The following is a 16,118-nucleotide window of genomic DNA, read 5'->3' on the forward strand; positions in this document are numbered from 1 at the left end:
TTAGCTGGACAGAGGGCAAAAATGGCTCTCAGGGTTGTAAAGGTCGCTGACCCCTGCTCTAGTGTCTCCCCCGCTGACATTTTATATGATCTTCTATTGTATTGATAACTATTTTACAACTTAGTTCAGTCCTTTTGGGTGTGACTCCATGCTTTTTTCATTGTTTTTAAATTCTGTAAAGCACTTTCTGTTTCAGTTTTACTGTATAAAAGTGTTCTATAAACTACTGATTTGAGTCCACAGTCCAGAAACCTCTGTGCATGGTGGCTTCAGCTGCAGTCCATATTGTGTTTTAATTTACATTCTTGAATGAGCTTTGCTTCACCATCCTCTTAAGGCTGTGGTTATCCCAGTTGCTTAGGAAGCTTTCTCTATCACACTTTTTCCTTCCACAGAATTTTCCAATATGAATGCATACAGCACTCTGTGAACAACCAGTTTCGATAGTAGTCAGCCTTTGAGTGTAACCCTCCATGTGGAGGTGGTCAATAACTGTCTGTTGCACAAGGGTCATTTCAGCAGTCTTCCCCATGACTGTGTAAGCCTTATGGGCATCTCTATAATAAAATTATTTTTATTGATCTAATATTTCAAATTTTCTGAGAAAGTGAATTTTGGGTACAGAACAGAAATAACCCCTTGAAATACATCAGCCTCTGTTCCATAATTCCATATAAAATTTCCCTTTTTGAATTGAATTACTAAAAAGAACTTCCCAATAACATCCTGATTATTTAGATGTATTTGTAGATCTGAGTGATCAAAGGATTTCACTGCCGAGAGCTTTTTTTTTTTCCAGTAGAAAAAGTTCAAGCCTTTATTTACAAAAAAAACTTCTAAAAACATTCCTCTCTTTATGTTGCATATTGTTCTCTTACAATGTGAGAGATGAGCTGCAGAAACAAAAGGAGCCTATGTCAGTCTGGGATGCAGAGGGAGGCTAATATAAGCTGCGAACCTACACCTTAACACACCTACGCAACATCTTGGAACTAATCAACAACACAGCTTTAGTTCAAACGTTTTACGCATGCAGCTGTTCTACGCAGCACAGCTGAACTGGAAAGCACAGGACTCAATCCAGACTCAAATGCTTGTTAATGAGCAACGCTATGTTCTGTATCAATAAAAGTTTTTTCCCCTTATGTCACACTAAAACAATATAAAAGAGAAATTTACTCTCAGCAGAGTAGTTCAGGTTGATGTCAGCATGGCCTACAGCTGGTTTGTTTAATCAAATCAAAAAACAAAAAAGAAGCTTTTGTGTCATTGGTTGATTGTACAAAGCTCATGCATCTGACCATGTGTGCATCTGTCAGTGAGAGCGTTTACACACACATAAATGACACATTCCTCCTAATGAAAAGCAATCGTATGCATCTGGATACATACTATTTATATGACAGCATGTGACATATCTGAACATGAAAAATAAGAGGAAAGAAAGGACTTGTTTCCATGTCCTGCTCTGGACCAAGAAGAGGTTTCTCACAGTGCAATCAGAGCTTATTCGGGTCGTTACAAACATTCTCTTCACATGAACAAATCAACAAAAGATTCAAGTGCAGGTAAACACACTCGGTGAGAACTCTCGTTGCCTCGATCCATCAGGATCTCCGAGGAGGGCGAGCACAGTCGGGGTCTTAGTGTTGAATAGGGCCACTAGTCAACGTAACGTAACCGGCACAATAAATTAAAAGTTTTAAAAGAGAAGAATGCAGCTAATATTAAGGCTGAGCGTGGTGACAGCTGCTTTTGTGGTGGTAGAGATTTTGTACATGTTCACAATGTAAAACAGGAACACTGAAGGCAACAGAGAGGGGAGAGAGACAGAGACACACTGGAAACGTGTTCAAGCTTTCCATATAAAACCAGGTTAGAGCTTTTAAAGTGCAAAACATGTCTACAGAACACTTCAGGAAAACTAAAATCCCATCTTTTCAAGCATGTTTAACTGAACTGAACCACCCACATCCCGCATGCCTATGCTGCCTTGCAGGAATAAAAGACTAAACTCACACACATGCAGCTAGCGGCATGGATGAGGACAGCTGTGATTGTTTTCTCCATCATGTTTGCTCGTCTAAGGCGGGCACAGCCAATGAAAAACAGCTTGCTAAATAATGCATATGTAAGTTGGTATTTTGTTCTTCCATTAATGGTGAACCGGCTGGGCCTCTGCCAGCCATGCTGTTTCAGAGCGATGTCACGACTGCTGCTTATTGGCCTCCTCTTCGTAAGCGTTTCCTGTTCCGTTCTGCACGTAGGCGGAGCCCGAGCCAAGCCCGTACAGGTGACCGCAGTACTTCGCATCATCGATATGATCCTCAAAGAACATCTGGGGGGGAATACAGCAGATTACAAGGTATGTGATTATGTAATATCCTGGAAAATGCTTGATGTTTCCTTTATTCATGTCACGCTAACAGTGCCGTGCAAAAGTATTTAAACCTTCTAGGATTTTACAGATTTTCTTACATTAAAACCACAAACTTGTATGTATTCAACAGGGATTAATGTGATAGAAAATATTGGAATTGGGACCCCACACGAGGCCAGTAATCAACAAGTAATGGGACGTCAGTGCCATTGTATTGTAGGTCTGGCTGTATATTTAGCATTGTTGTCCTGCTGGAAGGTGAACATCGGGTGGTCTCAAGTCTTCTGCAGCTTCTTACAGGTTTTCCTATAGAATGGTCCTGCATTTAGCTCCATCAATCTTCCCATCAGTTCGGAACAGCTTTTGTCTCCTGATTCAAGAAAAGCATCCCCAGAGCATGATGCTGCCACCATCATGTTTCATCGTGTGAAAAGTGACTTCAGGTTCATGTGCAGTGTTTGTTTTCTTCCACACAGCTTTTTGCATTTAGGGCAAAAACGTTTTGGTCTAATTTGACCACAGCACCTTTATCTATGACTGCAGGCAGTTGTTTGCACTGGAGGCCAAATACAAATACACATTAATATTATGCCTATGTTTATTTGTTTAAAGAAAAAATACAACTTGACAAAGTGTGCATACTTCTCCTTCTATTCCACAAATATGCACTACTTTGTGTTGGTCTATTACAGAAAATCCCAAGAAACTCATTAATGTTTGTGCTTGGAATGTGACAAATTGTAAAAAACTTCAGGAAGTATCACTATTTTTGCATGCCACTGTAAGTTGAGTCTCAAAGTAACCATAGCTCCTCATCAGACTCCACCTACCCCCTATTTAGGTGCTCCTACCTCTCTCATTTTGAAGAACGCCATGCCTGTGAGTAAAGAGTCCGAACCAGCCTGGTGCTGTGGTCCAATCCTCTCCAGCTCCAGCTGCTCAGCTACTTCCTGCAGCCCACCCTGAACACAAAGCACCATCAGTCGTGCTCATTAATCCAGATTCACATGATGGACAACACCATACTAAGCCAAGTAAAGGTGGTCTCTAGGCTGGAAATACTGCAGGAGGGTGCCTCATGGTGCACACAATGCAAGAAGCCTTTCTGTAATGATGAATGTTTTTGCAAACCACAGAAGTATATTTTGACACGTCTGTAATATTAACTTTAGACCACATAGACCTACAGGTCCTTCTCAAAATATTAGCATATTGTGATAAAGTTAATTATTTTCCATAATGTCATGATGAAAATTTAACATTCATATATTTTAGATTCATTGCACACTAACTGAAATATTTCAGATATGAATTTTGGGTTTTCATGAGCTGTATGCCACAATCATCCGTATTAAGACAATAAAAGACCTGAAATATTTCAGTTAGTGTGCAATAAATCTAAAATATATGAATGTTAAATTTTCATCATGACATTATGGAAAATAATGAACTTTATCACAATATGCTAATATTTTGAGAAGGACCTGTAGTAAAGACCATCTACCTTTTGGTGTGTTTGCTTTGCAGGAATCTAGTTTATAGCGTTTTTTTCTCCAGCATATTGGGAGCAGACAGAGTTGAACTGTGATTATTTTCGAGAACAACATAAATCAACTGGTAAACAATTGGCGATATAAATATTGCTTATTAATTACTACCAAAACAAATTACACAGATTAGACCACAAGCGAAGCTTCATTTGCTGAGCCTATATGCAGAGATTCCATTTGATGCTAGTTTTTCTGGACCATTTTGCCAGGTGGATGTTTCAAGTCTCTCTGGATTTCCAATATGCAGAAAGGTTGCAGAAAGAGAAGGATGCCCTACAGGTTGCCTACAGCTCACTGGCATGGTCTTGGAGTGGTTCTGATCATACATAAAGGACAGATCTGAATTTGTCTCCATTGGGTCACTGAACCATTTGGTCTCTCGTGGTGCACCCCAAGGATGAGTTCTAGGAGCCCTTCTTTTTAATTTCTACATGGTACCACTTTATCACATTATCAACAGGTATAGGGTCTCATTTCCTTGCTATGCAGATACTACTCAGCTGTACCTTAAGCTGGGTAGCTGCATGTGTCTGAGACCCCACCCACTCCATCATCTTCAGCCTCTCCACCTTTCCCATTCTCCTCTCTTTCCACACTTACAGCCTATCTGGAGGAGATAAAGGCATGGATGCAGTAAAACCTCCTCCGCCATAACAACTCAGAACCAGACGTGATTCACATTGGTACTTCACATCAAATTCAAGACAATTCTCTGGCCAGAACATTTCTCTTTCCTGTACAGTCACCATAACTTGGTGTTATTTTTGACATTCAAAGCACATCTGTAAAATCTCTTTCTTCCACCTTCGAAACATTCTCACAACTCCGGCCCACAGACCCCCTCCGACGTAGAAAAGCTTGACCATGTCTTTGTTTCCTCCAGACTGGACCAATGCAACACACTTCTCATCGGGACCCCTGGCAAGAACATACAGAGATTACAGTATGTTCAGAACAGAGCTGCCAGGATCCTGATGAGAGTCCATAATCACTAACATATCCCACCTGTTTTCTGTTCTTCACTGGCATACCGTCTCTACCTGGATCACCTACAAAATCTTCTTGCTCACTTTCCACTGTCTGCATGGTAATGCCCCATCCTACTTAAAAGACCTCCTCACCCTCCACTGTCCCTCAAGCTCTCTCCGCTCCTCCATCACCCACCTTCTCCACATTCCCATGACTCTCTCCCACACCATATGAGACCTGGCCTTTCCTGGGCTGCCCCTCGGCTGCGCTGCCCCATGGCATGCTTGAAAACCTTTTTTTTTAAACCAATGTATTTACGGATCTCTTTTTAATGGTTTGGTTCTTTTTGTTCTTCATATTTACAGCACTCTCTATTTTTACTTGTGCATTTTATCAGAATTATATTGTCCCTGTTTTTAATAAATTGATTGTTTTATTAATTATAGTAATTTGAAATTTTCAGTGGATGTAAAGTGCATTATAAATAAAATATATTAAGGTTATTTTCATGTGAAAGCAGATTGCTCAGATGAAAAAAATATTTGACTGATCTCGTCCAAAAGCACCTGGTAAGCAACGTTACAGTCAGCAGAAAACAAGTGTGAAGCTGCTTCCTGTGAATTCTCCGGAGCGTTAGCTGCTCTCTGGTTATTCTGGTTTCTACATTATTCCACCTGAAACCAGCGCAAGCCTGAAACAGCTGATCAGACTTGATCTAATGTGGAGTTTTCTTTTTAAAGACCTTCAGATTCCTGGAACAAATATGAACTCGGGTCTTTTGTTGTGTGTTTATTATAACTTCTGTCTTGATCTAATTGACATTTCTTAAAAGTGGGTTTGTTTAAATCTCTGTTGCAAAGTAATTGGGTGAGATTTGCTTTTTAGTTGTTCTTGCTTGCTTTAAGCTATAAATCATTTTTATGAATATCTAATAATAAAATAATCTAAGATTAATTTGTTGCTCTTTCTTTTAATCAGAAAAGTCTGACCAATTTAGAGTAAATAGCAGCTGTATTCAGCATTATATTTGAGAAAAAAGCTCTGAATTACTGCTAGACTGTTAGATTGTTCCATCAAATTTTTTTTTTTATTTCTACTGTAGCCAGACAGGGTAATTTAACACTATTCAGGTCTGACGAGCAAAACTGTCAAGGATAGAAAGGCACAACTGAAGCCATCTTACAGAAATGTAAAAATAAATCTACTGCAGTCCCTGTTTTCACACAACTGTTGCTGTTAGTTTCAGAGATTTAAGGTCAGATATCCACATTCAGCACCTTGGCTGAAATTTAGTGCATCCATTTTGGGACTCGCTGTAAAAATATCTGTGCAGTGCCTTGCTAAAGCTTTTGCATCCTTGCAATAAAACAAACCTCAACATGTTTTTGTATGATTTTAATGCACCTGATAAAGACAAAGTAGAGTATTAGAGTAAATTAGATGGAACACGTTTTATTTTCTTTTTTTTTACAAATAGAAATCTGTGTGCTGCATCTCTCTTTTTATGAAAATAGCTCAGGCTCAGCTTAGCTTATTTTCATAAACTAAGCTGAGCCCGAGCCTATTCTAAGCTCAGTCACACAGGAATAAGAGTCTTGATAGGATTTGAGCCTGGGTTTTGACTGAGCCATTCTAAAATATTAATATAATTTGATCTAAACCATTCTATTGTATATTTAGGTGTGTTTCAACCACAAGAAACTTTTCAGGAATCAGTGTTGTCTACTGGGGTAGTTTTTCCCCCCTACCTTTCCACTGAAGGAACTAGAACTAGATCTGACAAAAGTGGGTAGAAATCTACCCTGATTAGCTCTGATAACTCGGTAGGACTTTCTGGACGTACCCTGAGCAACAGGTGGAGCTTCATATTGGGAGGAGGCTAAACATTCTTACTGATTGAATATAATCAGCCTTATTTCAGTCATCTGTTTTTTGGACAACATTTAAACCCAGGCACATGTGTAGAGTATCACTGTGTTTTACAAAGTTTGCATCCAGATACACTGATAATATCCACCAACCTTAGTGGAAATATTTAATTTAAAGTGGAGTTGCAAAGAAACAGTAACGTCCTTAAAGCCTTTTAAAGAAATTATAACCAGTAAAGTTAAAATAATCTTCAGTTTATGCTCTGACAAACAGTTTAAAGTGATCACAAGTGCCCCAACTTGTTGATCCTTCACTAATTTTACACACACTGCTGCATGTGTGTGTGTGGTTATGAGCAGTAAGATACGCATCTCGGAGCCTTTCATTATAAAAGATCTGCAGATTATTATGAACTATTTCTGAGGTAAACTGGTTTCAATTCAGTTTCAGATTGTATCTGCTATGAGTAATCTTTTTTTTCAAATGGGAAAATGTCCTTTTCTTTCTAAGAGCTAGGATCGGTGCGGCTCATTTAGAATACACTCTACCTACACATTCCCAACCAGCCTGGAGTGGCAGCCTGTGGCCTTTAAACCATACCTGCTGTGAAACAATCTGATATCAATGCTTTATCAGTTTGATTTCACTGTTTTTATCTGCATTCTGGATCCCGCTATAGTGGTGAACTTAGACCTGTGTTCCCAGATTGCAGGAGGACCTACTTTAAGTCAGAGAGTGTAATCTACACGAACGGCCCAGTTTTCTGGGAAGTTAGTTCCAGAGAGAACAACTCATACAGCCTCTAACATACACCTTCACGACAACTCTGACCAGCTTCTGTGTCCCTGTTTAAGGAAAGCATCCCCACAGCATGATGCTGCCATCACCATGGTTTCACTCTGTATTCACCAATGTTCTTTAACAAACCTCTGAGGCCTTAACAGAAGAGCTGTGTTTATACTGAGTATAAATGACACATAGATGGCCCTCATTTACTAATTACATGACTTCTAAAAACAAAAAGTTGCAGTGAATTTCATTTAGAGGTATCAGAGTAAAGGAGGCTGAATACCGAAGCATGCCATACTTTTTAAATTTGTACAAGTAAAACAGCTTTCATTACCTTCCTCTTTACAAGTATGCACTACATTAAGTGTGTGTTTGTAATGTGACAAGCTTCAAGGGGTGTGAATACTTTTTTAAGGCACTGTATGTGTTGCAGTATGCGTTACATCATTTGATTGCTCCCTAAAGAAACTAGTGAGCCAGATCTGCTCAGTCATAACCAGTTACTGGTCAGCAGCTTTGGATTCTTTGCTTTGTTTTGCCAAATAATCTAACTTAGATCCGACTCATTAGTCTGTAGCCTGCTGAAAAAAAACTAAATCTGCATTTTGGACCAAATCCTGTAAACATGTGCAGGTCCCACACAGTAAAGATCTGTCGCAGCTACTTAAGACCAAAACAGACTCCTTCAGTGAAAGCAGGAGATTTTCTGTGTTCCCGACTACCAAGGTTATCGTTAATGAAATCTAACAAAATAATGAAAACTAGAAGTATTCATTCATTCATCTTCTTTACCGCTTATTCCATAGAGGGTCACAGGGAAGCTGGTGCCTATCTCCAGCAGTCTACTGGTGGGAGGCGGGATACACCCTGGACAGGTCGTCAATCCATCGCAGGGCAACACAGAGACACACAGGACAAACAACCATGTACACACTCAGTCACACCTAACGGCAATTTAGAGAAACAAATTAACCTAATAGTCATGTCTTTAGACTGAGGGAGGAAGCCGGAGTACCCGGTGAGAACCCACGCATGTACGGGGAGAAAGACGCCCGACCTGTGAGTCGAACCAAGGACCTTCTTGCTGCAAAGTAACAGTGCTACCAACTGCGCCACCATGCAGCCCAAAACTACAAGAAAAAAACATTTTCGTGTTTTTACGAAACTAACTAAAATTAGTTGAATTTATAGAGATATTAAAGCTCCAATTTGTCCAATTTGGGAATACTTTGAATATGACTGTGTTTTAGATACAATCAAGTGTCTTGTAGTAGAACAAGAAAAAATATGTGAAAAATTATTAAGGGGGAAAAATACCATGAACCTTAAAGTTCACTTGAAAAGCTTGCACAAGGCAGCTAACCTAGCTTACCTGGAGAAGGTAAAGGTCCGTGCCCAGCCCTCATCTGCAGGATGTGGTATGTAACTCATGTTACAAAAAAAAACTATAACTGAAAATAATAAAAACTAAACTAAAACTACGCATTTTCAAATATCTAAAACTAAGGTAAACTAGCAAACAAATGCTAAAAACGAATTAAAACTAAAATAGAATTGAACACCTGAGGTCAAAACTAAGTAAAACTTAAAACTAATGAAAACTGCAAAACTATTAAAACCTTGCCGACTACCACTGATCAAAGTACCTTTAGGTTCTTACAGCTCTTCATCAGGTACTTCACATCATAAATGACTGGGAAGTACAAGCGGAGAATCTCAAAGAAGTCTACCTCCTCCTCAGGCAGGTTGGCGTTCGACAGGATCTTGATCAGGTATCCAAAGTCATAGCCGCTGCATACAGAAACAGGTGGGAGTATTTCAACAAGTTTTACATGTGCGCATGGAAGAAGATGTAAGAGCTACAGCACATGTTCAGACAAATACAGACACACCGACAACAAACAACCTGCAAAGACAATTCAAAAATATCGGACTCATTAAGGGCTAACCAAAGGTTTGTACAACATTTCTGTTCAGATGTGAGCGTGTCTTATTTCAGAATGTAAAAATATTAGGAAATTAAAGCCATCTGTTCATAAGGGCTTAGTTATCAACTATCCAATATCAAAGCTAACAAACCATGGGAATGGTTTTAATGTAAGTGCTTGATGGCAAGTGTTTAATGTTAATTCTAAAATGGGGGGGTGGCTGGGTACAAAAGCAGTTTACCTATGAAAAGACAGCCACTTGACTCCATCACACAGCACCACTCCGGACGTCATCAGCAGCTCTGCGAAGTACAGCGTCTCAATGCCTTCCTCCTCGTGCTTCTTGAACTGAATCCCTGAAGTGGTCAGAAGCTCAATGGAGTCCTGTGCATACATATCTTCTCTAATGAAAAGACAAACAGAACCACAGTGTTCTGACCTGAACTACTCACCTCTTCAACCACATATCTGTATACACCAGTGTCTGTCAAAAACAATAATGTAGGTGAAATAAATACATATTTATTTCATCATACATGTTAGGAGCACTCCAGATAATGGCTTCTGTCAGTCAGGGTTTAGTATCATAATGCTTTTAGGTTTGAGGGAGTTTATTTCAAAAACTGGAGTACTGTGCAGGTAAGTTAGCTCTTGAAGGCCTTATTCCCAAACCTCAAAGTTTAAATTACAGACAGAATTGTGTAAATGAGAAAAAATGAAAATCACTGAAGGTAGTTTATCTTTGATATAAAACAGCTGCTGGATTATTAAAGAAAAAGTCGAAATGTGCTAAAGTGAACTGGGATCAGATGGAAAGCTGAAGCGCTTTAGACAGTCCTGCACTGCTGCAGAGTTACAAATCTTCTAGGAATTGGCAGAGATGTTCAAACGTCAAAGATCTCTCAAACTTACAAATGAATAAACGAGCATCAGTGGATTTATCACATTTCAACCCCAAAAGAATCGCGTTAAACAATTAAATACGACATTGTTTAAAAGTAGCTCCATTTTGATGCTGCCTACCTTTATTTGGGTGCCCTTCACACCGGATTAAAACTTAATGACCTCGAGGATCTCAGGAACTTGATGTACAGAAATAAGTTCTGGTGCTTTTTATACTGATGTGGAACTAACGCATAACTCCGCCTCCAGACAAATTTAGAAAAATTTCACCAAAGTGGGCAGTGCCAAGAGACAGTGAGGGGCACGGCCAGGTGTGGGGATGAGCGGAGGGGGTTAAACGGGGGTGTGATCAGTACAAAGGAAAGTGGCAGCTAGCTTAATTTAAGATACGTTCACTTCCAGAAATATTGGGACATCGACTCAGTTCTCATCTTTTTGGCTCTATAAACCACCACAATAGATTTGAAATAAAACAAGATCTGCTTAAACTGCAGACTTTCAGCTTTAATTTAAGTGTATTTACATCCAAATCAGGTTAACGGTGTAGGAATTACAACTGTTTCAATGTGTAGCTCCCACTTTTCAAGGGACCAAAAGTAAAGGGACAATTTTTTGCTCAGCTGTTCCATGGCCAGGTGTGATTTCTGCATTTTCCATACTGTTGCTGCTAATTCTCAATATGAGATCCAAAGATCTATCACGATCAGTGAAGCAAGCCATCATTAGGCTAAGAACTCAAAACAAACCAATCAGAGAGATAGCAAACATATTAGTTGTGGCCAAATCGAAAGAAAGAACACACCAGTTAGCTCAACAACGCCAAAAAACCCGGAAGACAAATGTGGTGGATGACCGAAGAATCCTTTCCCTGGTGAAGAAAAATGCCTTCACAATAATAGGCCGGATAAAAAACACTCTCCAGGAGGTAGGTGTATGTGTCAAAGTCAACAATCAAGAGTAAACATCAGCAGAGAGAATATAGAGGATTCACCACAAGATGTAAACCATTAGTGAGCCTCAAAAACAGGACGGCCAGATTAGAGTTCGCCAATAAAAAAAAAACATCTAAAAAAGCCTTTACAGACCTGGAACGACATCCTATGGACAGATGAAACCAAGATCAACTTATACCAGAGTGATGAGAATGGAGAAAGAAATGAACTACTTATGAGTCGAAACATACCACCTCATCAGTGAAGCATGGTGGTGATGTCATGGCATGGGCTTGAATGGCTGCCAATGGAACTGGTTCCTTGGGTTTATTGATGATGTGACCGCTGACAGAAGCAGCAGGATGAACACAGCGTCAGGTGACGTCTATGCCTTCTACACTTCAGGGTGTGATTGACTGCAAAGGATTTGCAACCAAGTATTGAAAAGGGAAACTTTGATTTATAATTGTTACTTTGTCCCATTACTTTTGCTCCCTTGAAAAGTGGGAGGTACACAAGGAAACGGTTGAAATTCCTACACCATTCACCTGATTTGGGTGCCAATATCCTTAAGTTAAAGATGATAGTCTGCAGTTTAAGCACATCTTGGTTGTTTCATTTCAAATCTATTGTAGTCGTTTATAGAGCCAAAAAGAGAATTTAGTCGTGTCCCGATATTTATGGACCTGACTGTATGTAAACATGGAGAGTGAGCAGAGCAATGCTGGTGGTTTCCCCATGCATAGATCTTTTGAGGTGGAGGATATTTCACCTCCCTCATCACTGGAGGTTAAGAGAGGCTTTATGGAGCCCAGTGGCCTGAGCCTCGTCAGTTTGAGCTGCTGGCTCAAGGCGCTGACTCAGCGATGCCTGAAGCTGGTGCTGCCAGCAGTGAAGGACAGAATGGTGGCGTGTGTCTGAGTGAGATGGTTTTATCCCAGAATTCGAGGCTGTGAAGTAGACATGTACCAAACTGTACCTTTTGAACCAATAGGAAAATTCAACTGCAGTAACCACCGTTCAACCCATAGAGGGCAGCACTAAGACGGTTTTAGGACAAATATTGTCCTCATTTAAACCTGACACCTGGCTTTTCTTTATATTTTGTGCCTAAAAATAATTATAATTGCATCAATATATCTAAAGTCTAGCTTGAATGTCCCATTATAAGTTATTTTTCGAGAACCTTAATCTTTTTTGTTATCTCTGTAACTTCTCTTGTGCAATCATGGCCAGGCAACATAAGAAACTGGCACATAAAAACAACAATGAAACTAAGAAACAAGACAATGATCTTACATGAGGTTGAACTTAAAATTGAACTGCCATGTTGATGTTCCTGGAGGATATTCTCCCTGCTCATTCATAAATGTGAGGCCTAGCTGTATTATCTTCAGCAAATCCACATTGCATCGCAGCAACTGGTACTGGTAGTCAGCATTGCTTCTGAACTCTCCAATCGGTCTGGCTACAACACCCGGAAACTCTGTGTCCTGCAAGAGAACCAGCCATTGTTAATCATGAAACACCTGCATGTCGTACAATGAATATAGATTTCACAACTGGGAAAGGAAGAATTCATAAAGCGGTTTAGAAGGAGACAACACGAGGAGCTTTCTCTCTCCTGCAGCCTCAGATGAACAGTATGTGGTCTCCAGAACAGTTTGGTGTGCCTGTTTAACTTGTTACCACCTTTTCAGGTTTCATGGACTATCTAGACTCTATCTGCTTATAACTGTCAGGACTGGTAAAATAATAATAAGGCTTTCTGCCTAAAGCAATTCAACAACCGCCTATTTCATAGCGTATTAATATTTATATAGGACAAATTTGCAAATCTAGAAGTTGTTCTATAGTTTTTATTTACTTTTTATTTTATCTTCATACAAGTAATGTCATTGAGAAACAAGGCGTCTCAAGACCAGGCCTTTTAGTTGAAAACATTTTGTAGTATAAAAGATGTTTTTTGGGTGTTGGAGAGTAAATACAAATGCATCCTAATAATTTACAATATAATCCAAAAGTTATTTTTTGCATTTTATTTTCTAAAAGTGAAACAATAAAGGTCCAATACACACAGTAATACATGTTAAGTGTTTATTTCAGTTAATTTAGAGGTCTATGGCTTATAGCTAATGAAAACCCAACATCCTGTTTCTCAGAAAATTTGAATATATATATAGGAACAAGGAATTATTTTCTGAAGCACTTTAAATCTACACACAGTTCTTGTATGGCCTTTGCTTCACAATCCTCTCAAGGCTGTGGTTATCCCTGTTAAGTGTGTGCCTTGTTTTATCAAATGTTTTCCTTCCACTTAACTTTCTATCAATATCCTCGGATACAGCTAGCTTCTTTGGCAGTTACCATTTGTAGCTTGTTCATTTTTAACCGGTTCTATGAAACGACATCATTTTCAGAAAAGGTGAAATGTGACTGATGAGAAATGACTACTACAACTACCAATAATAATATTAACATTGATACTAACATTTGCATCATGTTGCTACTGGTTCAACTGCAATAACTTGTATTAATACGTTTTACATATTTTTCTACACATTTTTACGTGACAAGTGCATACAGTAACCCTGATACAGGTTTCATACTGGTGCATCCCAACTCACCATTGCTATATAGTTGTACTTTCGGATGACCTGTCGGATCCTCTTCAGCTCCTCCTCCAGGTTGTTGGACCAAACCTCACATATTCTTTGGCTGTGATCCACAGTAGCTGCGGGCATATTGCCACTTTTCCAAGCAGAAGACAGAGAACACAGAGGAGAAATGTTTCAGGGAACATTTAACGAGGAGAGTCGCCCTGTCATGTTGAAGTTTGGCTTTGAAGAACCAGAACTCTTGTCATAAGACTTTTGGCTTGCAGCAGAAAGCAGTTATATCATGTATAGTGACTTCTGAACAAGTCTCATAAACACCAGATAATCTTAATTAATTTCACAGCAGTTTCTGTCTTTGTTTAGACGAAATAGTTTAGCAGATTAATAATGAGCAAGGTAAGAACGAGGCGAAAGAGCAGCTTGTGTTGAAACATTAGCTCAGCTCCACAGCTGAACTCACATTAGCTAGGTGACCAGTTAGCAGGATACACACGCAGAACACCACTGGAGAGAGTGGACTGAACGCTGGTCATACTTTTATTAACCTACCCAGGTAAACAGCTAGCCTTACAATTTAACAGGAGTGTATGCAAAACATGAAAGAGACGAGATGAAGTCGCAGCGCAGGCACACACCAGGCTCCACTTTGACACAGCAAAGGTGGACGTTGCTTCGGTAACTTACCGTTCCCCTAACCGGGCCGGTGTGTGTTAAAGCGTGTGCTATCTGGAAACTGTTAATGTGTTCTGTGTTATTGTATCGGGGCTTTTCCGCTAACTTTGAGACACTTAATATTCTGTATCGTTTTGATGTCAACCTACGGCTGCCATCATAGCTGAGCCTCCACTACGTCATCACGTAAAACGGAAACAGGCGTGTAAGTAGGCTACGTTTTACGTTCCTCCCCCCAAAAGAAATTCCTCATTGACTGGACATGCAAATACTTGAAAAAACAAAACAAAAAAAAAACGACAAAAAACAATGAATCGAATATTTTTTACTTATTTTTTTGGAAGTGGGAATTTCTGAGTTCCGAGTCGGGAACGTCAACTGGAACACCCTCAGAAGGTGGGATGTCTTGGGAACATTAGAGGTTCTCCCCTGACATTTGCCATATAGACCACTGCTCTAATAAAAGACGCAAATTTAACTGTGTGGTTTGTATCTACAGACTAAAGGTGAAAAGTAGTTTGTTGTTTCATTCGCTATAACCTGGTGCATCACACCTAACCATGTATTTTATGAGGTAATTGTTTTATTCTGCATTGTCCCTGACTAAATCTTCCTAAGTACATTTCAGTCATACGACTGTACAATCTTTTTAGTGGATCTTGCTTTTGGTATTTTACTAGGGTTTTAGTTTTCCTTTAGCTTTCTACCACTTTTTATGTATGGGTTGATTTCCTATCTTTTTATATTAGTAAACATATTGAACATCGTGTCTTCCTTGGTTCCTAGTTCACATGCCTCATCTGATTCTTTAAAGAACCTTCACACCCTCTGGGTCACACATTGACAGGTGAATCCAAATTGCTTTGCACAAATAAAGCAACAAGAAACAAACACAAATATTTCTGATGTAATATGCAGTCTGGATTTTACAAGATAGACTAATTTACTAAAATGACCAACATAATATTTGAAACAAGAGTGGTGTCACTATCAGGAAGTTTATTTGCTTTCCATGGATGTGCCCAAACACAACATCAGTGGTTATTTCAAATGTGGGTTAGAAAGACAGAACCCAAAATTATAATAAAAACTACAATGTGATGTTCATTTCACAGGGAATTTCCATACCAATAAATTTAGATCAGTTGAAGTTGTTCCTCCTCTATCTGAACAAATGAAGCCAGTAGTATAAAGCCTTTTATATAAATAACTGCAACATTCCAGTCGGCTAATTTTTTTTATCCCTTTGACAAAAATAAAAGCATTCAACATTGAAATATAACTGAAAACAACCAAAATATTAGGTCATGGTACAAACATATGTTGTCATGCATTGGTTGATAGGTTCTTTGTTCATATCCATGTATAATTTCACAGTAACGTGTGATGCTAAGATTAAAAACACCAGGTTTAAAACAAATTGTACATTTAAGACAATTTATGTATATAGTAGAAAAAAAAAGCTGAGGGTTATTCACTTGAAAGAAGCAATACATTTGTGTTCACAT

At 39.1% G+C, this 16,118-nt stretch overlaps 1 protein-coding gene across 2 annotated transcripts; it reads right to left on the reverse strand.

Moving 5' to 3' along the window:
• Positions 1-1,141: 1,141 nt before the first annotated feature.
• cnot7 (CCR4-NOT transcription complex, subunit 7) lies at positions 1,142-14,802 on the reverse strand. 2 transcript variants are annotated; one of them, XM_047353659.1, is made up of 7 exons: positions 14,623-14,802; positions 13,948-14,071; positions 12,620-12,813; positions 9,727-9,888; positions 9,204-9,348; positions 3,232-3,342; positions 1,142-2,338 (listed from the first exon to the last, which is right to left on the reverse strand). In XM_047353659.1, exons 2-7 carry the CDS (start codon positions 14,062-14,064, stop codon positions 2,207-2,209), a joined length of 861 nt encoding a protein of 286 aa, XP_047209615.1. In that variant the 5' UTR covers positions 14,065-14,071; positions 14,623-14,802; the 3' UTR covers positions 1,142-2,206. The 2 variants fall into 2 exon arrangements, with proteins under 2 accessions (XP_047209615.1, XP_047209616.1); XM_047353660.1 differs by lacking the exon at positions 14,623-14,802 and adding an exon at positions 14,399-14,606.
• Between the last annotated feature and the right edge of the window lie 1,316 nt (positions 14,803-16,118).

This window comes from Girardinichthys multiradiatus, chromosome 23 (genome assembly GCF_021462225.1).
Source record: "Girardinichthys multiradiatus isolate DD_20200921_A chromosome 23, DD_fGirMul_XY1, whole genome shotgun sequence".
NCBI classification, from domain to species: domain Eukaryota; kingdom Metazoa; phylum Chordata; class Actinopteri; order Cyprinodontiformes; family Goodeidae; genus Girardinichthys; species Girardinichthys multiradiatus.